At 35.5% G+C, this 23,432-nt stretch overlaps 5 protein-coding genes across 5 annotated transcripts; 2 read left to right on the top strand and 3 right to left on the bottom strand.

Moving 5' to 3' along the window:
- The first annotated feature begins 2,417 nt into the window (after window positions 1–2,417).
- On the top strand, window positions 2,418–3,220 carry LOC128183722 (uncharacterized). Its single transcript, XM_052852840.1, has one exon. The coding sequence runs from the start codon at window positions 2,546–2,548 to the stop codon at window positions 3,218–3,220; it is 675 nt and encodes a 224-aa protein (XP_052708800.1). The 5' UTR covers window positions 2,418–2,545.
- Window positions 3,221–4,117: 897 nt separating this feature from the next.
- Window positions 4,118–5,638, bottom strand: LOC128186233 (platelet endothelial aggregation receptor 1-like). The gene is made up of 4 exons (XM_052856013.1): window positions 5,266–5,638; window positions 5,035–5,151; window positions 4,850–4,951; window positions 4,118–4,487 (listed from the first exon to the last, which is right to left on the bottom strand). The coding sequence occupies exons 1-4, from the start codon at window positions 5,393–5,395 to the stop codon at window positions 4,369–4,371; spliced, it is 468 nt and encodes a 155-aa protein (XP_052711973.1). The 5' UTR covers window positions 5,396–5,638; the 3' UTR covers window positions 4,118–4,368.
- Window positions 5,639–9,596: 3,958 nt separating this feature from the next.
- On the bottom strand, window positions 9,597–14,286 carry LOC128184610 (alpha-ketoglutarate-dependent dioxygenase alkB homolog 3-like). The gene is made up of 7 exons (XM_052854169.1): window positions 14,062–14,286; window positions 13,767–13,801; window positions 13,152–13,199; window positions 12,682–12,877; window positions 12,146–12,355; window positions 11,453–11,551; window positions 9,597–10,509 (listed from the first exon to the last, which is right to left on the bottom strand). The coding sequence occupies exons 1-7, from the start codon at window positions 14,236–14,238 to the stop codon at window positions 10,435–10,437; spliced, it is 840 nt and encodes a 279-aa protein (XP_052710129.1). The 5' UTR covers window positions 14,239–14,286; the 3' UTR covers window positions 9,597–10,434.
- A 12-nt stretch (window positions 14,287–14,298) lies between these two features.
- Window positions 14,299–16,858, top strand: LOC128184611 (BLOC-1-related complex subunit 5-like). Its single transcript, XM_052854170.1, has 4 exons — window positions 14,299–14,453; window positions 14,672–14,840; window positions 15,522–15,892; window positions 16,306–16,858. The coding sequence occupies exons 2-4, from the start codon at window positions 14,720–14,722 to the stop codon at window positions 16,558–16,560; spliced, it is 747 nt and encodes a 248-aa protein (XP_052710130.1). The 5' UTR covers window positions 14,299–14,453; window positions 14,672–14,719; the 3' UTR covers window positions 16,561–16,858.
- A 2,309-nt stretch (window positions 16,859–19,167) lies between these two features.
- LOC128184609 (neuronal acetylcholine receptor subunit alpha-2-like) lies at window positions 19,168–22,072 on the bottom strand. The gene is made up of 6 exons (XM_052854167.1): window positions 21,472–22,072; window positions 20,905–21,041; window positions 20,757–20,801; window positions 20,446–20,552; window positions 19,772–20,301; window positions 19,168–19,659 (listed from the first exon to the last, which is right to left on the bottom strand). Exons 1-6 carry the CDS (start codon window positions 21,521–21,523, stop codon window positions 19,319–19,321), a joined length of 1,212 nt encoding a protein of 403 aa, XP_052710127.1. The 5' UTR covers window positions 21,524–22,072; the 3' UTR covers window positions 19,168–19,318.
- Window positions 22,073–23,432: the final 1,360 nt, after the last annotated feature.

Here is a 23,432-nt window from a genome sequence, read left to right as displayed (position 1 = left end):
TAGAAATGGAGAGTGCAGACAAACCCAAAACGGCATTTGCAACGAGGCGAGGTCTCTTTGAGTTTAATGTAATGCCTTTTGGTTTGAGTTGTGCTCCAGCTACATTCGAACGCCTCATGGAAAGCGTGTTAGCGGGTTTACAATGGGACATTTGTTTAGTCTACTTAGACGATATCATTGTCACTGGTAAGACTTTCGAAAATATGTTGGAAAACCTGGGTAAAGTTTTTGAAAGGCTACAGAAAGCCAATTTGAAATTGAAGGCCAAAAAGTGTTGCCTGTTCGCCAAAGAAGTTACTTATCTTGGCCATGTCATTTCTGAAAAAGGTGTCGCCACAGATCCAAGCAAAATAGCTGCAGTGAAAGAGTGGCCCGTACCATCAAACGTCACTGAGATAAGGTCATTCTTGGGTTTGTGTGGCTATTATCGCAGGTTTATCAAAAACTTCTCTGCTGTTGCCAAATGTCTTCACTCCCTGACTGAGAAAGGAAAATCATTTGCATGGACAAAGGAATGTCAAGAAGCATTTGAAAAGTTAAAAAGCCACTTGATTAACTCCCCTATATTGGCTCACCCAGATTTCAAAGTCCCATTTATACTTGATACTGATGCAAGTGACCAAGCAATAGGAGCGGTGTTGTCACAGAACATAGATGGGAAAGAATGTGTCATAGCCTATGCAAGTTGAACGCTGACAAAATGCGAGCGTAGATACTGTGTCACACGAAAGGAACTCTTGGCAGTAGTTTATTTTATAAAACATTACAAGCACTACTTGTATGGAAAAGAGTTTTTGGTTCGTAGCGACCATGGTTCACTAAGATGGTTGTTTAACTTCAAAAACCCCGAAGGTCAGCTTGCCAGATGGCTAGAGACATTAAGTGCCTTTGATTTCAAGATACAACATAGGCCGGGGCTTCAGCACAAAAATGCAGATGCATTAAGTAGGTTACCATGTAGACAGTGTGGATATGATCCATCAAATCAATTGCAAAAGCAAAGTGTCTTAGACAAACCACAAGATAAGTCACCAAAGAGTCATGTCAATGGTGTTAAGTTAGCTTCTGAAAGCAAAGATTTATGTCTCAACATCAGGGAAGTACAAAATAAAGACCATGAATTGAAGCAAGTAAAGAGCTGGTTGGAAAGTACAAGCAAACCTGCATACGAGGATATAAGTGGTCTTGGATATGTTTTAAGATCTCTTTGGTCTCAGTGGGATAGCCTTGTGGTAGAAAATGGTATCTTATACCGGAGGTATGATGCTGGCAATGGAAAAGCATCTTGTCTACAAGCAATGATACCCCGAAGCGAACGCAGAACTGTTTTGCAATATTGCCATGACATGGAAACTGCTACACATTTGGGTGTTACCAAGACACTAGCCCGAGTTCGACAGAAATACTATTGGCCAGGTTTACAAGCTGACACTAGAACCTACATAGCTGGCTGTGAAAAGTGCTCTAAGAGAAAGAGTCCACAAATGAGGAAGCGAGCACCAATGAAACTTGTAAAAAGTGGGATTACCATGGACAGAATTGCGACTGACATCTTGGGTGAACTTCCGTTGACTGAAAACGGCAATAAATATATTCTAGTCATTTCCTACTATTTTACTAAATGGACGGAGAGTTTTGCCATGCCAAACATGGAAGCTGCAACCGTTGCTAGAATTATAGTTGAGGAAGTTGTTGTACGATATGGAACACCCTCCATAATCCATTCTGACCAGGGTCGCCAGTACGAGAGCGAACTGTTCTCCGAGATGTGTCATGTCTTACATATAAAGAAGACACGTACCACCCCTTACCACCCACAAAGTGATGGGATGGTGGAACGTTTTAATAAGACACTTGTGACGATGCTTAGTGCCTACGTAAATGATCACCATTCTGACTGGGATAGGTTTTTACCTTATGTCATGATGGCATACAGATCATCAGTACATGAGACCACAGGGTTCACACCAAACCTCATGATGCTTGGTAGAGAGGTGACTACACCGCTGGACATTATGTACGAGATGCCAACGGAAGTTAAATATATTCCAAGCAACAAGTGGGCATGGCAACTCAAAGAGACAATGGAGGAGGCTCACAAGTATGTCAGAGAGAATATAAACACAGCTATGGTGAGACAGAAAAGGTACCACGACCAGAAACTATCATGGCAAAAGTTCAAGCCAGACGATCAAGTTTATGTTTACTTTCCTATCAGAAAGGTCGGAAGATCCCCGAAGTTCACTAGTTACTGGCAAGGTCCATTTAAAGTACTCAGAAAACTGACAGACTTAACCTACAAGGTTGATTGTGGACAATGTGGCAAACCACAGGTTGTGCATGTTGACAGGTTACGACTAAAGCGTGACCAGGTGTTAAGAGAAGAGGTTCTTGAAGAGGCTAGTTCTCAGGTAGAAACTAACCAATCTGCTACAAGCAACGTCAAGGCAGATGTTATAAGCGATGAAGGGTCTGAAACAGATGAGGTTGACAATGATGTTAATTTGGGTGCAACGGGTGGTTCTAGAATTAGAAGACAGCCTAAATGGCTGCAAGATTATGTCCAGTGGTAAATTGTCTTTACAACAAGTTTTTTTTCTGTTGTAGAGAAATGGCGAAGACGAAGACTACCAGTGCAGAACAGCTGAAGAAATGTCCATTCTGTTCCTTTAAAAGTAGAAGTCACTCAGAATGGAAAGACCACATGGCCGATTGTTATGAAACCAGACACTTTTGTAGACGATGTGATTATTCGACAAATAAGAAAGTCAACTACATACGGCATCTTAAGAGAAACCATCCAGACGAAGTTGAGAGAGGTCAAGGCAGCCAACAGTCTGATAATGCAGAGGGTATTAAATCCAGTGAAGATAGTTTATCTAGAGATCTCCACGAGGACGAGTCTTCAGATGAAGAGGAGTGGCTCTCACAGGAACCCGACATTACCATTGACGAAGAACCGGGTACCAGTGGACCTTCACCCTGTGAGAAAGCCGTCGACCCTACTGTTAGAAAGAGGACTCAACCCATGCCCGTGTATACACCTGACCGTTGTAAGACACCGAGGCTGGATGACAAGACAATTGACACCACGTGCAAAGTTGCACATAAGGCTTTTCAGACAGATCCAGTTGTATATACCAAGTCGATCAAGACAACAACCATTGTCCGGGAGCACGGACGCAAGACAATCACTGTGAAGAGGGAGAAGATGCTGTAGATCATCGGCATGTTGACTTGTTAATTTTTATTTACGTATTGTTTGTTCTGACAGTAGAATCATGCGGGACGCATATTCTTAAGGGGAGGGAAGTGAAACGGTTGAAAGAGTTATCTTCCCTTGTTTGTATTTTTATTATCAGTAATTATTGTAAATAGTGTAATTAAAATGTCAAATGATTAAAAGAGTTATTCAAGTCTTTTTATTATATAAAAACAAAACAACAAAAAACAGTCATTGTAGTTTCTTTTTAGTCAGATAGACTTATAAATCGAGAGAGTATTTTTGGATGTTCTTAAACACTTGTGTTAGAGATAATGCAATTGGTTTAAGAGCCAGATGGTGTCGCAAGTTGGGTTGGTTGATGTTGTATAGTCTGTTCAGAAGACTCATACGTAAAGTAATCCCTGAGTGCGAATTACTGTGTTGTAGAATTTCACAGCCGTGAATTCTGTAAGTAGGAAACATTGGTTAATTAAAGTAGGATTAAGTCAGGTTCTTCGAATGACAAATTGATAGGCCAAGTGGCATAGCCAGATTGATTGACCAACTTGCATTACCAAGTGGCTGAGCGACAAGTTGCCTTGCCAGGTGGCAAGGGCAGTTGACAAACATAGAAATAGCCACAAGGCAGTGACTTATATATATCTGTATATATTGAGAATTACCACAAGGCAGTGGTTAACCTATATCTGTATATTTTGAATTAAAGCTTTTCTGTACATCATAGAGGCACTTGGCAAGTGTCTGCATTCCCTATTAAACTCGGGTGAACCGTGTACGGACCGAGACGCCTGGTCGAGGCCGCGACACGTTACACTTATACTTCCGCTCAAAATTTCACAGTAACTGAACATATCTCGGGGAAGTCTCGTGAACTTTTTTTCGAGCACCTCTGGATTTATTACATACTTAGCAACGATAAAGAAAACATTCCGAACACATTTGCAGGGGTGTATATGTCGACAATTATATAGTTATTTAAACCGATTAGGTGCATTTCAAAAGTAGAATTTTCTATATCTCATTAGCTTACTTTATTGAACGTTTGACGCAATTTTATCAAATGAACTCTAACGATTCAAATTTCTTTTTTTTATTTCAAGGACATGCCATTAACAATGGGCTTCACACAACAATGCACTGAATCAGCCTGATGTTATGGCGCTCACGAGACCGGCTGGTACAAGAAGCAGTAAAGGAAGTACCGATGCTCCCAACAACAGAGCCAAATTTATCCCTGGTCTCTCTGTTGTAGTTTCGATAACTGTTAAAAGGAATACGGAAGTATTACATGACACATTATATATATATATATATATATATATATATATATATATATATATATATATATATATATATATATATATATCAGTTTGCTTGAGGTTTGCTGTAACGTTAAATATAATATGTTTTTTTTAAACGTTAAGTATAATATTGATGTTCAATCCCCACCAAACATCGTAGAATAGTGCACAATAATACTAATTTGAATGAATAGAACCCACTTCCACCAACGTCATAAAATAACTAAATATATATGAACTTCTCATTACAAATTTTAACCAATCATCGAACCAATATGCTATAAAATTGTAGATGCGCGCCTTAGTCTTGTTCTAAAATTACCTTGAAGTTCACAGTATTTTCCTTCATACCCCGGGAAACAAACACATTCGCCATCCTTACAGTCACCGCAATAACTGCATTGTACATTCGATTCACAATCATCTAAATAATAAAATTGATGACTACAATTGTATTCAACAGGATTCATTGCACTTTGAAAAAAAAAGAAAGAGGAAATATGTTACCGAGACATTCAGGTAGCCCGAAGGTTTCTGCAGGACATATGCATTTTCCGTATCCTTGCGTAGTCAACTCACACTGTGCATTTCCTCTGCACTGATCTCCCACATCATTACACTCACCTAAATCAGTAACACTACGACGTGAAATAGTAACAAAATTTTTATTCATCAATTAACTTATTCAGAATTGTCATTAGCCGCCAGTCTCTCTCTCTCTCTGTTTCTGTTACTTACCCAGACATCCCTGGTTTTCAGCAGTAGTGAATGGAGGAAAATCGTAAAACCCACTTTCACATTCACATTCAGTATTGTCAGTATCGCAAATGGCATTTTCGCCACAGTCGGTATTGACCATACATTCCATCTTTTCCCCAAACAAATAAATTGAAAACGCTAATGAAGGAGAAAATCAAGCAATACTGTATCTCTAGCACACTTGTCGTCTCTTTGCGGTGCACTGGTATATATTTACATCTACCGTGTACATGTTTAATTTCCTCTTTTTCTTACGGAAAATATAGTTAATTCATAGCTCTATAGAAACAGCCAAACTAAAATTTACACGCCTCATTTATTCGATTGGTCGAAATCTACAGCGACTGAAAGTGACAGGACTGAAATTGACACGCCCTGTTTATCGATTGGTCTGAACCTACAGCGATCTTAGTAAAATCCCGGACTGCACGAAATAATCATGACGATGCCAAACTCAAAGTCTCACAAGAGACGATTTGGCTGTTTCTTTTAGCTAACGTACTTATGTACATTAACGGTAATTTAGTGAATTTTTTCTTTTCATAATCAATTTATTAATTAGTTAAAGAAAGATGTTAATATAAACAATAAAGTGTTCTCTTTGATGATTCATGCGGGTTACCCGCTAACGCAGGTTATGAAGTTTTCCTGCAATGTCGCTACCTTCATATCCCGAATGAATCACCAAAGAAAGCATTTTATTTTTATTGTTTTAATGAAGTTCGAATTATTCAACAGCAACTTTTATATATAACGAAGTATAACTTTAAGGCAGAAAGGTAAATCTGTTGACTGCTACTGTAATAATCATTTGGAGTTTTGCAATTTGAGATTAGGCGTGCATACTCTTTATGTTATAATCGAAGTATTATTAAAATGTTAAATTTATTCTGTTTAAAACTTCTCTTCATTGCATTTTTGGTTAAATCTGAAGATTTTTATAGAATATATACTACTGTGGTTTCATCAATATTCGTTGAATACCAATTTTCGTGGTTTTCGTTGTTAAGTTGATCCACGAAATTAAATGTTCATTGCAGTTCAATTTTATCTAACATTTTGTATTGATATGACCATAGGCCACGAAATTACGTATCCTTGAAACTGTGGTTTCCTGAAAATCCACGAAAATTAATACCAACGAAATTTAATGAAACCACAGTATATTGATCAAAGACATCCTAATTTGTGTTGGATATCAGCGGAACATTTTTGAGACGCGTGCATTTCTTAAATGCAGAGTAATAAAATGAACGTTTGCCTTCTATTTCAATTTTAGTTTGGATGACATAGACACACAAGTTTGCAAGCTATACATTAACGATATTTTTAACATGTAGGTATATTATCATCCACCCAGACACCTAAAGTCAATGCATATTTTATTAGATAACTATGTGTACTCACGTGCTTGTGCTTCACAATTAAATAAATCTTGCAAAACTTCTGTAATACTTAGTAAAGTTGTGTAGTATCTTGATTAGAGAGTGCACGAGAATCCTTATCTATATCTGTAGAAATTATTATGGTCCAACAACTTTATTATTAATTAGATTTATCATTACTTCATTGCAAAATAATCTTATTCTGGTTTTTTTTTTTTACATTTTAACAGAGGACATTGATAACTTGCGACGTTGTTTTGAGCGAGCTACGTCTATCTTTTTTGTGGGCGCACATGTATATTATTAATCATTAATTTATGAGGGTGTCAATACGAGTTCCCTGGTAGGTAAATCCTACCCATCCTGACTAAGAATAGATCAGTGTTCGTGTCTGAACGTCAGGCTTGCCTTAAGCTTGTCAATAAAGAATCAATAAGGGAATTTCAGGTATTGAGATCATCATGCAACTGATTGTTTTTGCATATCTGAATCGCGCAATAGGTTCCAAATACCTCCTAGGACAGATAAAATTCGGGAGCCCGTTAAAGCAGGAAGCCAATAAAAGGAAAGTTGCGTATGAGATGCCGTAGACCGATGTCATTAGGTTCTCTACAATCAAACCGAACATGTCGGTTTGAGCACATTATGTATTTTATACATAACTTTGTCAAACATACCGTCCATCCTGGCTATTATAATATAAGCTTTCAATGTCCGAGATTCGGACTTATATCAACTGATTTGTAAAAAAAAATTACAAAAATTTAAATATCGGTAGCATTATGAAACTAAATGTTTTGTCACTTTTGTGACCTTCCTTGATCGGGAGGGAATGTTAACAAGGCCAGCGTTATGAAACATATGAACAAACATTAAATCTACTTAATGATGATTAAAAATAACACCCATAACCAAAACGTATAAAATATTTGCACTATAATTGAAGCAGTTAAACGTTCAAAGTAAATTATTTTTAGTGTCGAATAAATAAAAGAAGAGACCAATGAATGGACAACATCGGTCACCTGAGAGTCTATATCTAACTTTGGCCACAGTAGCTTTTTCTAAACCAAAGATTCTCGTTTTCATACTTCTCCAGTTGAGGGTAGGCCAGGTCAGCGGCTTTGCTCACATCCATATATTAACTTGCAGCAATTTCTCTTTCCCAAATAATGTCCACTGTGAAGTGTGCAAAAAACCGTTCGTAACAATCCATCAAATAGGATTTGTTCACTTGATCATTAAGGCTGAAGTTCAATTCAAATTATTCATTATGAGAGAGAGAGGGAGAGAGAGAGAGAGAGAGAGAGAGAGAGAGAGAGAGAGAGAGAGAGAGAGAGAGAGAGAGCGAGAGGGGGAGGGGTAAGTTATATTTAAAGTGACAGTGTGTTAAGTCTACATTATATAAAGCAAGGTCTATAGCGATTCATTGATATTTAAAAAATAAAAAAAACCCACAAAAAAAAAACCCAATAGGCCCAGGGGCCACATCGCTCACCTGAGCAACAATTGCCTAACTCTGATCAATTTAGCATTACAGTATCAAAATCAAAATATCTTGACAGTTAAGTACAGTAGATCTTGCTCAAAATCTTCTTTCAGAGTCTGCTGATTTTTATCCCCATATTTTTTGGTAAATATCAAGCCCCTTTTGTTGTTGTACCTGTAAAAAGATTTTTCTCTATTCCTACGACCCTACCCCCAGGGACCATGATTTGAACAAACTTGAATGCTTCCACTCCAATTTGAACCTTCTGGCCTAATACTTTTTGAGAAGAATTTTTTAAAGATTTTCTCTAGTATATATTACTATTTAAAAATTCATTCCCCATTGTGGCCCCGCCCTACCCCTGGTGACCATGATTTAAACAAATTTGAATCTACACTGGCTGAGAATTCCTCCACTCAAATATGACCTTTCCTGGCCTAATAGTTTATAAGAAGAAGATTTTTAAAAATTTTATCTTTATATTCCCATGTAAAACTTGATCTCCCCCATTGTGGCCCCAACCTACCCCCAGGGACCATGATTTGAATAAACTTGAAACTACACTACCTAAGGATGCCTCCAAATAAGTTTAAGCTTTTCTGGCAAAAAAGTTTTTGAGAAGTTTTATAGATTTTCTCTAGACATTCTTATGTAAAAATCCATCCCCCATTGTGGCCCTACCCTACCCCCAGACACCATGATTTGAACAAACTTGAATCTACACTACCTGAGGATACTTCCATACAAGTTACAGCTTTTCTGGCCTAACAGTTTTTGAGAAATAGATTTTTGAAAAATGCCAACAATTTTCAATAATTCTGAATTATCTCCCCTTTGAAAAGGGTTTGGCCCTTCATTTGAACAAACTTGAATCCCATTCACCCAGTGATGCTTTGTGCCAAGTTTGGTTGAAATCTGCCCAGTGTTTCTGGAGAAGAAGATGAAAATGTGAAAAGTTTACAACAATGCCAACAACAACAAACAACGGACAAATTTTGATCAGAAAAGCTCACTTGAGCTTTCTGCTCAGGTGAGCTAAAAACAAAATAAAAAAGAGGAAATCAATTTGATGTTAGCTTAGAAATAACCATCTAAATACCATCTATAAATATCACAATAATACCCGTGATGATAAATGGTCAATAATCGGTGGATATATAGGAAGACACTTGGGATCACAGGAAAAGGCGCGGCGATACACCTCACGATGTATTACTTCTTGACAGAGTACACTTACCACCAAAAAAAGAACACTGACATTACTGCAGGCCGAGGTATCATTGTCAAATCAGAAATTGCTTTACAATAACCACCTGACTGACGGAATTTTTATGAAATGTATTTACCAAGCGTCAACAAGTGTCAATTGAATGTATGTCCAATTATTTTTTTCCTCTTAAAATAATCTAACTTTGAACTAAAAACAAAACGGTAACAGCAATTTCACTGTAATTATTTGTTGACCTTTATTTGACCTTTACTTCAACGGTTCATTTACAAGAAACTTATTCAAATCTGTAAAGATTTGTTGAGATTGCCCTTTTATTTGTCACCTTGACAAAAATTTGACAAATTTTTACCAAATTTCATTTACAAACTAAATAGAAATAATATGAAAAAATTATTAAAATAGTTCTTCTTAAACATACTACCATATCAGACCTATGAAAGATTATCTTTTCATGCCGAAATACAAATGTTTCATTACAAGTACATGTAACTATAGTTGGGCTATTCATATCTACATGTGGGTATGGGCATATTTTTAGATCAAAGCACCAAGTACAATAAAGAATAATAAAACAATATGCCCCCTATTCCTTTGATTGATGTTCAACAATAAAAAATATTCATTTAATAAATATTCCCCTTTGTTACCAATTGTTTAACATACATATTAAACATGTTTCATTACATATAAACATGATTAATCTGAGTACAAATGCATGAATAATGCATGTACTGCATGTTATCACAAACCACATGTACCTTATATATATCACACAGCAAACATTGATAGTTTGTATTTTCAGACTGAATTAAAATTACAATAGTTTGCGATAAATTCACTTAAATGGTAAAAAGATTTTGAAGAAAACAGGCATATCAGAATTATAGATGATTTGTATCCCATATATGTGTATATACAGACTAAATACCATCAAATCATAAATAAATTCCATAATTAATTAAAATTTGTACAAACTTCTTTTTTAAACTCAAACATTTTTTTCTGTCAAAAGAGAGAATATAATATGTGGAATCTCCTGCCAGCTACTGGGGGTAAATAATTCTAAAAGTCAGGTTTATTCTGGGCCCTTTATCATGGTACTCTCTTGGAATACGGTGCTGGAAAAGAACAAAATACAACAATAAAATATATAGCCATGGTTACAACAATATCTTTTTAGTAAAAAATATATCAAATTAAAATCAAAATAAATATTAATAATGCGTTCATTACTGCTGTGGTTTCATCAACATTTGTTGAACACTAACATAGATATATTTACTAATTATTATGAAATAAATTGTTTTTTACAATGCACTTATTAATTAGAAAACACTTAGTCGTTACAGTACACTTATTCATTTCATTAAACAACTTTATTACAAAACACTTATCATTACACTACACTAATTCATCATATATACTGTAAGTGTATAATATTTGGTGTGTACGATATTTGGCAGAAATTAGTTTTGGAACAAGTTGGCGTAGATTTGAATTTGTGTAATCCTGAATGTGACTATTCTTATACATATATTCATGGCATTTAGTGATGTACTTGCTTAAGCGGAAGTTGCGTTCCGCCAAAAGCGCTAAATATAATATACAGCCAAATGTATTACGTTTACAGTACTTATTCATTACAATAAAATAAATAATTTCACTACAGCACTGTAAACTAATGCATTACAATACACTACTTTATTAAATACTTTATGACACTACACCACTGTAAACAGGAAAATATTCGCCCCCCATTTTATTTTCGCCCCTTTTGCCGTTGTTGTCAGCAGGCAAATATAAGGAGGGCAAATTCTAATGTCTTAAATTATCTCTCTTTGAACAAAACTATATGTCTGGGTAAATTCAAGATGGGGTGTATCTGTTAGAAAGTGAAGAAGGGCAAAATTAACATGGCGGGGCATAAATAACCTTAGATACAGTTATCCGTTACAATACACTTCAGTCTTTACTATAATACTTATTGATACTACACTAATCCATTACAATACACTAATTTTTTCAATACACTAATTCATTACATTATTATATTACACTAACCTGCCAGTCAGTCTGTGATGCCCCCTCCATCAACAGCAGAGATCCGTGCGTAAGGGGGATCTTGATGTGCTCCATGTACGTATAGTCTCCATTCTCCTCCTGAAAAATGTACATACCATAACATTCTACATTATAGACAAGCCAAATGCATCAAGAACATTTTCATTTCTTAAAAGGTCAATAAACCTTTTATGCAGTTCTTCCAAATTTTGTTTCTGAGAAAATGATTTTTCAAAGGAAATCAATGCTACAATTGCAGTGACATCCTCACTACATCAGGGGTGCTGCGTCCACTCCTGCCCGTGGGACCTCAGGACCCCTGACATTGTGAGGATGTTGAAATGAGCACAATTTCAGAATACATGTACATGGAAGATTAAAAATAAACTCAGAACTTTAACTAGAAAGACAATTTCGTAAAGGTTTATAGTTAGTTATGCCGGTGAGAGTTATCTTTCTTATAATAAGAGTGTTGTACGAAAAAGTTTAACAGTGAACCAAACATTTATTTTGTCTGATGTTTTTTTAATTTCTATATGAATATGACTCCTCACTATTTGACATTAAATCTATCTGATACATTCCTAGTTACGAGTTTTAAAAAAATAAGAGGGCAGTAATGCAATGTTGTCTATCTGTACAATTTAACTTGGATGAATTCCTGTGGTTCAAATGTGATATCTAAATAATTACTGGCGGAGGTTTCTTTCGTAGTTCAAAATTCCGCGTATCTCCAAAGGTCAGGGAGGCGATAGTTGGCTCAGGGCCAAGAATGAGTTCGTCGTCCGAGTGCCAGGCTACAGAGTCATGGCCGTCGCGGTAAAGGTTAGCAAGCATGGAATTGAAGTTGATTCCTGTTACTTCCTCTAAGCGATCCTTCAGCATGAGTAAAGTTGGGTGCCACTAAAAACAGTAAGAGACAAGTTTTAGAGAAATTATGTTTCTGAAATTCATTAATGTTATTCACCTGCTTACAATCATTTTCAGACTGAAACATGTTATATGACTGTCTGCGGGATATATAAATTAATATTGATGTAGAATACTGATAAATTATACCATTAGTTTTTTAGTTTTGGCATTCAACTTCTACAAATGTATACAATGAAACACTAATCTAAAATGAACTACCGGTAATCATAGAATCAAAGATTGCTTATCCACACAAGAATAGAAGAGCTAAAATACAGTAATCAGGAGTTGGAGTAAGAGGAAGAGTAAGAATTTACCTGTGGGCATGCATCATGAGTAAGTCCTGAGTAGGAATATGGAAGCTCTCCGTACCATGCTGTAAGTCTCGGCTGTAAAAACGACTCCCCCGTCTTTTTGACATCTGTCCTCTGTCTCCATGGCAACTCGTGATACAATGTGTCATAAATTGCGTTCGCTTCTTCAGGGTCAATGAAAACAGGAAAAAACCTAAGTCTGAAAGTTAATTAAAGATGGGGTTTTAATTTCAATATTTTCGACAATATAATATAAGACAGGTCTAATTGTACAGTACCATAAAACATGCTTGCAGCTTAGTGCCAGGGATGATTGATTCTGACTCACTTCAGCAGAGCGAGAATTTGAGAGCATGCTTAACTTTGTGGTTGAAAGAAAATTTTTTTTGGAGGGCAGTCACAAGCACCCTCTCTGCTGAACAGAGGTTAGCCACTGTTTTGAGCAACCCTATCCAGGATTATTAATGACATACCTGGAGACTCCTGATGGCTCAGTGCTGATATCATACACTCCGGGTTTTCTAAAATGATAATCATTGACAATTACATTGATATTAAAATACATGTATCATAAATTATACAATGGTCAATCCCTATTTATACATACATCACAGTGAAGAAACTGTTTTATTTGATTTCATCTATTATTCATACAATTAGAATTTTTATCTCTCATGTTCATGACGTTTATATTCATCAAAGAACAGGGTTCCTAGGGGTCCTTTATTTAGTCTGTTGGAAAAAGTAATTGCATACAAACCCAAAACTTCTATACTCTTTAATTAAGATAGGTAATTCTAGCATGCATTGGACTTATTATGGACAATTATTTCAATGGGACCACACACAAAAAGATTCAAGTTGGAAATCTTAAATAGATTGTAACAATGTGCATTAAAAGTCATATTAACTGAACTGAAAGTAAAGTAATGTTCAGAAATGGCATATAAGTAATGAATATTGTAGTCAAACTATATGATCCTGATCGATATACCCGGTATATCAGACAGATTATAATTAATATACTCAGCCTGGTATTTTTAAACATCATCTTGCTTATCTTGATACAAAAACACATTCTAACTTACGTAAGAGTTTTCTCCGGGGGAATCACTCTGTTATCCTAGAGAATGAAACAAAATTTATATAGCACCATTAATAAGTTAATTACACATGAAGGCTGTCAAGCCTGTCATTATTATATAAGTCTGCTACATGTACTTCAGTGCATGTTTTTCACATAATTTTTGCTGTTTCTTTGGACTGACCCATTTTAGATTTTTCTATGTAGGTTAGCAAGGTAAAAAATAAGGCAAATGAATTATTATTCCTGTTTTAAACTAAAGTAACTCCAAACTCAGAGGCCCAAACTGAGCACATTACCTCTTCAGGTTTTTCATAAACGAACTTGCGTTCTACGGGTTGGTCGACATTTTTCCCGAGCCAGGCGGGTCCTGCCGGGACTTTTGGCTTGTCCCGGTCTGAGCGTACATTAGTGGGCGCCGCCCACCCGCCCTGGACTCGGGCTCGCCGCTTTTTTGCGCTGTTAGGGGTACTCATGCCATTGCTAGTGCCACCGGATGTTGATAATATATCACCATGATGACGTCATATTTTTACTTTAAAAGTGAAAGTAGATCTCAGTCGCAGAGCCCGGGAACAAATCTTAAATCGATGTTAATCAATTATCGATCAAGCTTTTTGTTTTAAGGGTCAGATAAAAAAGATGATGATTATGATGCATTTTATAAAGATGGATTGAACTTCTGTTAGCCGTGAGTATTTTTCTTTATGTATGATTCTCTGTGTACTTTGGATAACATCAGAACATGGCTGGGCTAAGCCTAAGGCCCATTTTTTAAAACGTAGATTAATGTGCAAAGTACTATGAAAATCAAACGTTTCCTCTGTCAATATTTGATATAAGAACGTTTCAATAATTAAATTACTAATATCATGCAGTTGTCTATCCTCTGTTTTATTTGGCCTGCAGCTTTTTTAGATTTGGGTGTTTGTGGACTCTACTCCTTGTTTTTACAACATGGGGGCTGACCAAAGTGCACAGCAGCCCCCTGCCGGGGCCCCAGGAAGTACCCTGAAGTCACAGAGGGATGAGGACATCCCCTACACATCCTACGCCATTAGTAAACCCATCGACTCCAGTAAGTATTAGCCCACTGAAACGTGAATGATAGCTGCAAATAAGACTCGCTGCTGAACTTTAACAAATACTATAATATGACTAAATTGTGCTGATGTATATGCATTCATGTATTGGCCTACATTTACTTTGTCCCAGGATATCCTTGCATAACGTTTTGCTTATTTTTTCTTCTAAGACCTATAGTTATAATTTAGAGATTTGTTTCCTGACCTTAAGATCTACTTGTATACGTCTGGTGACGTTGTAACACTCTCTTTTTTTAGTCTGATTTACAAGATAATGTTATGATTCCAATGATATGCATTATACTGACATATCTGTTGTTGGTACTTTATTGGAGTAGCTGTTTGTTTAGCAGAGAATAATATAACTTTGCAATAAAACAATTTTTATGAATGATTCACCTAATGTATCTCTATATTACTGAAAGTTGTACTGGATCAAAGGTAAAATAACCTGAATTTGATAAAGGTAGCTGCAATAATGAAACCCTCTCTAATTTTTTTTATGAGAGAACCCTCCTCTTATCCCCCCTTTTAAATCCCCCTCCCCCCCCAAAAAAATAAAAACTTGGAGGGTATATATTATTGCAGCTTTACTAATGTTAGATCACCAGATATGAACACTTCAACTATAAAATTTCCATACTAAACAAAAACTCATCACATTTCTGTCTCAGATTCTCCAAGTCCAAGACTTTCCCCTCGCAATGTTCCAACAACAAGCACCAAACCACGGCCCACAATTCCTAGGGAAAAGGAACAGCCTGAAACAGGAACTCATAAACATGACATTGTTGTGGTTGCCGATGGAAACGTGATAGAAAAAGACCCTGACCCAGAGCTAACCAAGCTGAACACCATCCCTGTGTTCTATCCCATCATGCGTGGTTCGCTAAACATTCCCACCAGCTCTCGTGACCTTGACCTCTTGGATAAGATGGGACATGAACAGTTGCTTTATCTGTGTGTGAGGTACCAGGAACACCTTAAACAGCTGGCAGAGTCCGTGGCGTTTGACCAGAACGCTCTGTGTGTCCGAATCAAGGAGGTACAAGATTTTGGTCTTTCCATTGTCGTAGTCACAATCAGCCAATAACGGCCTTTGACACAGCAATTCATTGGCTTTCTTGTTATTTCTTTTCCAAGAATACCCATGCAGTTTAAATACAATCTTCAATTTTTAAGATTACAAGTGCAATGCAGCTTTTACATTACACTTTATAGGATGATTATATTATTACATTTTTGTAGGTTGATTGTATAATTACATTTTTGAAGGTTGATTATGTTATTACATTTTCGTAGGTTGATTGTGTAATAATTTTTTTGTAGATTGATTGTATAATGTAGCTATTATATTACACTTTTTAGTTTAATAATGTATACTAATTACAGTTTTGTAGATTCATTGTGTAATTACATTTTTGTAGACTGATTGTGTTAATAAATGCATTTTTGTAGATTGATTGTGCAATACAGTTATTACTTGGGGTAATGCAGGAGAAACAGAAGAAATACCACAAGCACGCTGACCAGTTCCAGAGGATCTCCGAGACCTTGTCCATACTGAACAGAGTGAAGGGCAGCATGCAAAGCCTGGTCCCAAAGATAAATCACCTGAACCAGCTGTTACCCCCCGGGGAACAACTGGAGCCCCTCAGTCTCAAAAGTCAGCTGTTAGAACCTGACATCGATGAGAATCAAGGGAACCAGTAACAAGGGAACTGGTCAATATATCAGAAAGACTAGTACAATCCTTGACAGTTTTGAAATTCAGTTGCAAGAAATGGGCAGTGACGGAATGATTCGGACCCATAAAATGAGAATGATTTCATAAAATAGTGGACATTTAGAACCCCCTCCATATTATGTATTAAGAGTCAGTTTTAAGACAGGGGCAGCAATGAGAGTTTAGGAAACCAGTAAAATGGTAACTAGGGTAGTTAATATTATTGTTTCTGTCATGTTTCTGACTATAAATGATACTAATATAAATATATTGTGTAAATTTGCATTTTTAAATGGTTTAGTGAGTGTGGTATGGAACAAAGTCAAATTTAAAAAATGGAAGAAACTAGTTATCATTAGTTCAACTTCAAACTTACTGTTTTTACTGTTTTTGCCTAACTATCACCATTTACACCTTTACACAGTTATAATCACTTGCATCCTCCCCAGTTATTGGACTGATTCCTCATCATATACAGTTGAACTTCAATATCTCAAACACCGATATCTCAAATATAATAAATATGTCGAAGTGATTTTTAAGTCCCAACCACCTATTTTTTAAAGTATATTACCCTCGATATCTCGAATACTCGGATATCTGGAAGTTTTTAACCAGCCCCATTTAGTTTGAGATAATAAAGTTTGACTGTACATATATTTAAATACAATCTACATGAGAAAGAAATTTAAACAGACTTACTGTCTGTAGATAGACCAATACTATAAGATGGATATGACCAAATATCATTGGTAAGTCAACAACACTAGTCTCTTAGTTGTAAGAAATTGTAGAACTACTTGCTACATGTACATGTATGTATTTTTTTGGGAAACGTTGTATGTGTAAAGTGCATATAGTATTCCACAGTAACTATGCCAACACTGTGTACTAATGTTTATTTTGATTGTACTACTTTTTTATTGTGTTTAAACTATAATTGTTTATCTGTTAAAACATAAAATGTCTTTATTAGAATTCATTTCGTCAGTGCTGGTTCTACATTACATGTAAACATGCATATCAGGGGAAAGTTTGAGATATTTTCTCTTGACAGATTAACAGTATTAAAGTTTTATGTTTTGCGTTTAAACAACATATCCTTAGATTCTAAACAGTATCATTGATTAAAAAATAAACCAGTTATCATATTCATTTGTTTTAAAAAAAAAATTTAAAAAAAAACAAAACTGTTAGAATTTTTGCCCATTATTTATGAACTTCAAGACTTACAGCATACCTTCAAATGCTTTAAACATTTGTTTTATGTTTTTCAAGCAGGTATGGAGGCAGCTAGCGATGAAGAAAAATAAAACGTCAGCCGGTTGATTTTTTTGGTAATTTTATTTTTTTCTATGATTGCTACCTTCATAGTCTGATGAACCGGGAAAGGTAGCATTGTATTGTTTATATAAACCTATATCTCTGAGTATGTCTTTCATCATTCATTAATTTCTTAATTGTCGATAAGTCTGTTGCTTGGAAGAAACGGCCAGATTTCCTAAATATGGATCAATTGATTGGAGGTCTGACGTCAGTTCCTGTAGTCTGTGCTTTTAATGTACAGAGAGCTTCGGAGGTTCGATCGATCAGATGATTCAAGCATAGTCAACCTTTTATGTACCAGATAAAGACAATTCACACAATTGATTTGAAAGTATTTGATTAAACGCTGTCAACTAATAAACTTAGCACTGTGTATATAGTGTTACGTAAATGAATGCGTTTGGAGGCAGTTTAAAAGGTTGGAGTCAACGCATGATAATTAATAAATGGGCAAACGCAGAGATGAAGCTTCGTTTTCGTTAGAATCTGTATTCACCATGTACAGGTTGAGGATTACAAATGAAAAACCATGGTCAGCGGAGAAAACACTCTGGTCAGTAGATATGAATACATATATAATCGTGATAAGTAAGAAGGGAGAGCCCAAATAAGTGTTTGTCTTGAAACTTTTTCAAAATAAAATAAAAATGTACGCCGTCACTCTTTCCCTTTTCGTGCCTTTTTTGTTAGATTGCCAAAACCGTTTTGAAAAATATAATTCGATCACAGGTCAGTCAAAGCATAGTAATCAATAAACATTCATTGTTATGAATATCTGGAAAAAAAACAACAACATGAAAAATGAAAAAAAAACCCCGAAAGAAAACATTTTTATCCGGCGTTACCAAGGTTTGAGGGATTTTATTCTAATTTTAAACTAACGTAGTGAAACAGTTGCTGTATTCTTAAGGGTAAATTGCTTTCAACGTTATCCAGACTGGTAAGTCTCGGTAATTCGTCAGCAAAAAGTACCTTCCTTTGAAAGCAAAAATCGGATTTTTTTCACGAATTCTATTGAACACTAACAAATAGAGCGTTTATTATTTGAACAAATAACGATGAAACATGTGTTCAAGGTCTTCAGAGTTAGTCTGCAAGAAAACCACGTAATACCGTCCAATTCAAGACTGACACTGTCATATCTTTTAAGGATATTTAGTAAAAGTCAAAATTACCATTTTAAATTTGTCATTTTATTGTATTTAATATGATCGTCTCAGAATTACATAATATTAAATCAGGCCGATGCATTCAAATTTGACTGAAATGTTCACGGTAAGAAAAACATTTAATGTGACGTTTTATACAAATACTGCACACATTTAATTTAGCGGTACCGGAAAGTGACAGTGACCCGGGTCCACTATAGAAAAAAAATACTCAAAACATTATGCACATGCAAAAAAATTGTCTTTAATGTTACGATGAGGAAATACATGAACTATTTGTTGTCACTAAAACAGCAAATGCGATGGAAACCATGAGTAAAGAAGACAAGAAGCAAAGTACATTAAAAATCTTTAGTCCATATCGTTTCAGAAGATCACCAACAAATCTAAACTTTTTGAAGGAACAGTTTTTAGATGATGCAGTTTCTCCAATCAGTCCGGTGTCGCAATGTTTTTCGAGCTTGTAGCTGAAAGGTTCAATCCTAGTCTCACTAGTGTTAGTGCTTGTCTTTTTGGCGATAATGAAAGAATGGACAATTGTGTGGATGACCATGACTGCACTGCCAACAATGGAAAACAAATAATATTTGCCTGAAAATAAATAAAGCACGGGCGAGTTAAAAAATAGCGGTAATTAATAAAATCATGCAATCATTGTATATCCTCTTGGATTGAAAAAAAAAAACGTCATTCATTATATTACCTAACATCGGAACTGCATTGGAGTTCGTCGGGATCACGTCTCCAACTTGTACCAGAAAGACCACAAAGGCCAGGAAGACTGTCATTCCACACGACAGCTTCTCTCCCTGATCATGTGGAATAAGGAACGCAAAGATAGTCAAACAGTTCAGCAGTACAGAGGGTCCAAGCATTGTGAACGAATAATACAGAGGCTTCCTGTACAAACAAAACTTAATGAAGGCTAACGGGGCATATTGATAGGCCACGGTGTTGAAGCCCGTTATTGTCCAGATAGGATGGTCTAGAGTCAGGGGACCGCCAGATACGGATCGGATAGGGTCGTCTGAAAACTCGAGCCGTACTTCTGAAGCGGAGTAGACCTTGAGCGCGAATAGTATCATGCAGTTCTGGGTGTCGAAAGGAAAGTTGGTGGGGTCCATAGAGCAGAAGACCGAAAGCTCCCCGCCATGGATAATAGTCACGTGACCAGTGTTGTCAATTCTTGCCAAGTCTTTCTGTACACCAGAGGCGAGAAAATCAGATCCAATTCTGAAACCACAAAGATTCACCGTATATTGTTTTCAATTTTTTAAACTAAAATTTATCCCATTTGATAATTATCGTTTTGATATACGTAATACATTCAACAAAACGTCTTCAAATGAGACCTAAAAGCGTTTAAGCATTACTTACTTGTTGCCGAGGTAGATATCTGGCGTCCAGATATCCTGTCCAGACACAACAATGGAGGACACATTGTATTGGTCGGGGTCCCACGACAGCAGTTCGTCTTTCCATTTCTGTAAAAAATAAAAAAAATGGATTCTGCAATACCAACTGAACTATATATGTTTATTTTTATCAAAGCAGATATTTTAGAGGTAGAATTTATTTGGCGGAAAAGAATTTTCTAGAGGTGGTCAATCAACTGTTTATCCAGACTTATGTTTAAGATTAACTATCAGTACTATTTTTTTTATTTGAGTCGTGTATAAAGTACTCACCAGTTCTAACGAGCCCAAAAGAGTGAACTTTCCATTAATTTCATCCTGAAAAAAATGATATGCGGAATGTTTCTTCAAATTTACCCCGAATCTATACATTGTTACTCAATTATACAATTTTCTTAACGATGAAAATTTATTTATTTACCAGGCCTGCTACGTTTCCCGTTGTCCATGAGAGAGAGATGATGACAGGCTGGGAGGATGTACGGGGTAAGACACGGGGGTGGTGCCTGGAAGGGTCAAATAGCTGACTACGGAGCAAGTATTCATTGGCCAGCACACCTACAGGACAGATGTACGAGTGAGTGATTGATTTAAGGTAGCGTAGATTTTATGGATCTTAATTAATCATTTTTACCAAAATTTAAATGTGTTTCATTGAAAATTTAAATGATTGAATGAATTTGAGGAACAATTTTGTTTTGGTTAATACAAACCTTCAGCAAAATTGTTGCAGGGTTCAAGAGCTCTAGTTACTCTATACTTTTGACATAAGATTAAACAAATACATGACTGGGTAAAGAATGAATAAAACAAACACGTAAGAAAAAAAATTGTTAGAGAAGTATTAAAATTCAAGTGATAACGAACCTTAAAGCACCACGTGGCTACTTCATCAACTAAAAAGCCCCCTTTTTGTTAAATATACTATTTTACAATTTTGGAATTTTTTTTTGCAATAGTAAAATTTTACAGTAAAGACATAACTTACAAGTATATTTCAGAATTTCGAGCACCGCTACCAGTCGTATGAATTCTTTCATCTTTGTCAATACGTGCTGTCCACTACGGAGTAATTAACAATGATTGTGGGACAGTGAGAAGTCAGCTTTTATAACTGAAGCATTGATCTGGTTATCTAACCAATTTTCATTCATTTAAAACCTCGGGCATTGTTAGATTTGATCACTCCCGAACGTATTTGATCATCTCACAATACCCAAAGAATAATTCTTTATTACTTAAATCATTGATTTGGTCACATAACCAATTATCACTCATTTAAAGCCACTTCAGCATCCATCCGATGAACTCGAGCACATATTGTTTATCAACCACTCTTTGTTATATTAATCACGGCAATGTTACTAGAAGAAGCATAAAAGAATAAATTTAAGTACACGAGGTCAAATAATGTCATATTATATAGTTTGTAATTAACAGTGAATCGGAAGGAATTACATATTGTTTTGCCTAAGATGGTAAATTTATATCTTTTTAGCAATGCATTTAATATACTTTTATTATTAAATATAAAGTCTGAAATTTTCAAGTAAAGAAACTCGCCAGTGAAAATATTAAAATTTATACATGAAACTTAATATAAAAAGACAGCGGAAATTAAATCTACAGGATTGGTTCTCAAAAAATGATATATGGTTTCAGCTATTTTTCAAAATAAAGAAAAAACGGTTTGAAATATATTAATTTAGCATCTGATTTTTCCAGCTATACAATTTTGAAAATTTTGATCCATTAGATAATTATCATATTTAATAAAAACCTAGTTTGATCAAACTACAAAATCCCAGGGATCAATAAGTATGAGGGTTGCCCGATATGTGACGTGTATTATACGATGTCTCAAAAGCATTCGGGCCTTGCAAATTTGGAAAAAGGAAAAAAGGTCACATGAGGCTAGACCTGAAGAGTTAATTGGCCGTGACAATACGGTATCCTTCTCTGACTTCAAAGTCTCTTCTCAAACTCAGATGTATTTGATGGAGCATTATCATGAAGTAGACGAACAAGCCTAATTCCTGACACAGGGTTTCTACGAAATCATGCAAAGCGTTATCGCGCTCTGCCACAATACAATGGCATTTCGAACATCCTTCGTACATGATGGTGTGAATAATAATATTGATATAGTTCTATTAAGTATCATTAATGTCATTTCAATTATTTGGAAAGATTAAGAAATCAGTAAATACGATAGAATATAAAAGACGGCATTAGCGCACATTTAATTTAATTCACATTCTGTGGTAAATATACTGAAAATAAAATTGAAGAAGGAAACTTAAAAAAAAAGAAATTAGAAAAATTATTTTGAGGAAGTGAATACATCAATTAAGCATCACATTTGTCTATTTGCTTAGTTGTATGACTCTATTGTGGGAACAGTTACGAAACTCCATTAGTAGAGTCTACATTAGTTATGTCTACAACCACTGCAGTGTATTATTTGTTCCAATAATCAGACCATTTTTTGTTTTGAAATAAGCGCACATTTTACAAGTTATGAAACCAGATATTTTGAGAACTGTTTTAATTTCATAAAGTTTTGCCATTGTAAATCTTTTGTCTGAGATTTGCTTGAAAATTGATCAGGGGCGTTAACGGCCGATTGTTATTGACCAAAATACACTACACGCAGAATTTCACGTGTAATTCCATGTGACTTTCGTGTCAATTTTAGGTTGTATATCTGTAGCAAATGTCAAATTCTGTGTTTCTATGATAATCTATCGAAAGGACAAGATCTAGTAAATGAAGAGTGCCTACAGGTTTATGAAATTCAAGATATAAATTCTTTTGATGATGCTTCACAACTATAGCTCTGTTAAAAAGGGTGTGCAGGGACTTAATATTTTGGTAAACACAATCAAATATCATGTTTTTACTTCTCAATTCCCATGAAAAATGAGTATATAAGTAACAAATATTGCA

The sequence above is a fragment of the Crassostrea angulata genome, chromosome 5, assembly GCF_025612915.1.
Source record: "Crassostrea angulata isolate pt1a10 chromosome 5, ASM2561291v2, whole genome shotgun sequence".
NCBI classification, from domain to species: domain Eukaryota; kingdom Metazoa; phylum Mollusca; class Bivalvia; order Ostreida; family Ostreidae; genus Magallana; species Magallana angulata.
Note: the sequence above shows the minus strand (reverse complement) of the source record. Positions and strands in the feature narration are given on the sequence as shown.

Excerpts from the sequence above, each read along its gene's own strand:
- LOC128183722 (XM_052852840.1), top strand. The coding sequence starts at position 2,546 with ATGGCTGCAAGATTATGTCCAGTGGTAAATTGTCTTTACAACAAGTTT.
- LOC128186233 (XM_052856013.1), bottom strand. The coding sequence starts at position 5,395 with ATGGAATGTATGGTCAATACCGACTGTGGCGAAAATGCCATTTGCGAT. Across the intron at positions 4,952-5,034 it reads CGGGCTACCTGAATGTCTCG|ATGATTGTGAATCGAATGTA; the intron begins GTAACATATTTC and ends TTTATTATTTAG. Across the intron at positions 4,488-4,849 it reads AAAATACTGTGAACTTCAAG|TTATCGAAACTACAACAGAG; the intron begins GTAATTTTAGAA and ends TCCTTTTAACAG.
- LOC128184610 (XM_052854169.1), bottom strand. The coding sequence starts at position 14,238 with ATGAGTACCCCTAACAGCGCAAAAAAGCGGCGAGCCCGAGTCCAGGGC. Across the intron at positions 13,802-14,061 it reads TTTATGAAAAACCTGAAGAG|GATAACAGAGTGATTCCCCC; the intron begins GTAATGTGCTCA and ends TTCATTCTCTAG. Across the intron at positions 12,356-12,681 it reads CTCATGATGCATGCCCACAG|TGGCACCCAACTTTACTCAT; the intron begins GTAAATTCTTAC and ends TACTGTTTTTAG.
- LOC128184611 (XM_052854170.1), top strand. The coding sequence starts at position 14,720 with ATGGGGGCTGACCAAAGTGCACAGCAGCCCCCTGCCGGGGCCCCAGGA. Across the intron at positions 14,841-15,521 it reads TAGTAAACCCATCGACTCCA|ATTCTCCAAGTCCAAGACTT; the intron begins GTAAGTATTAGC and ends TTTCTGTCTCAG. Across the intron at positions 15,893-16,305 it reads TGTGTGTCCGAATCAAGGAG|ATTGATTGTGCAATACAGTT; the intron begins GTACAAGATTTT and ends GCATTTTTGTAG.
- LOC128184609 (XM_052854167.1), bottom strand. The coding sequence starts at position 21,523 with ATGAAAGAATTCATACGACTGGTAGCGGTGCTCGAAATTCTGAAATAT. Across the intron at positions 20,553-20,756 it reads TTTTGGGCTCGTTAGAACTG|AAATGGAAAGACGAACTGCT; the intron begins GTGAGTACTTTA and ends TATTTTTTACAG. Across the intron at positions 19,660-19,771 it reads CAATGCAGTTCCGATGTTAG|GCAAATATTATTTGTTTTCC; the intron begins GTAATATAATGA and ends ATTTATTTTCAG.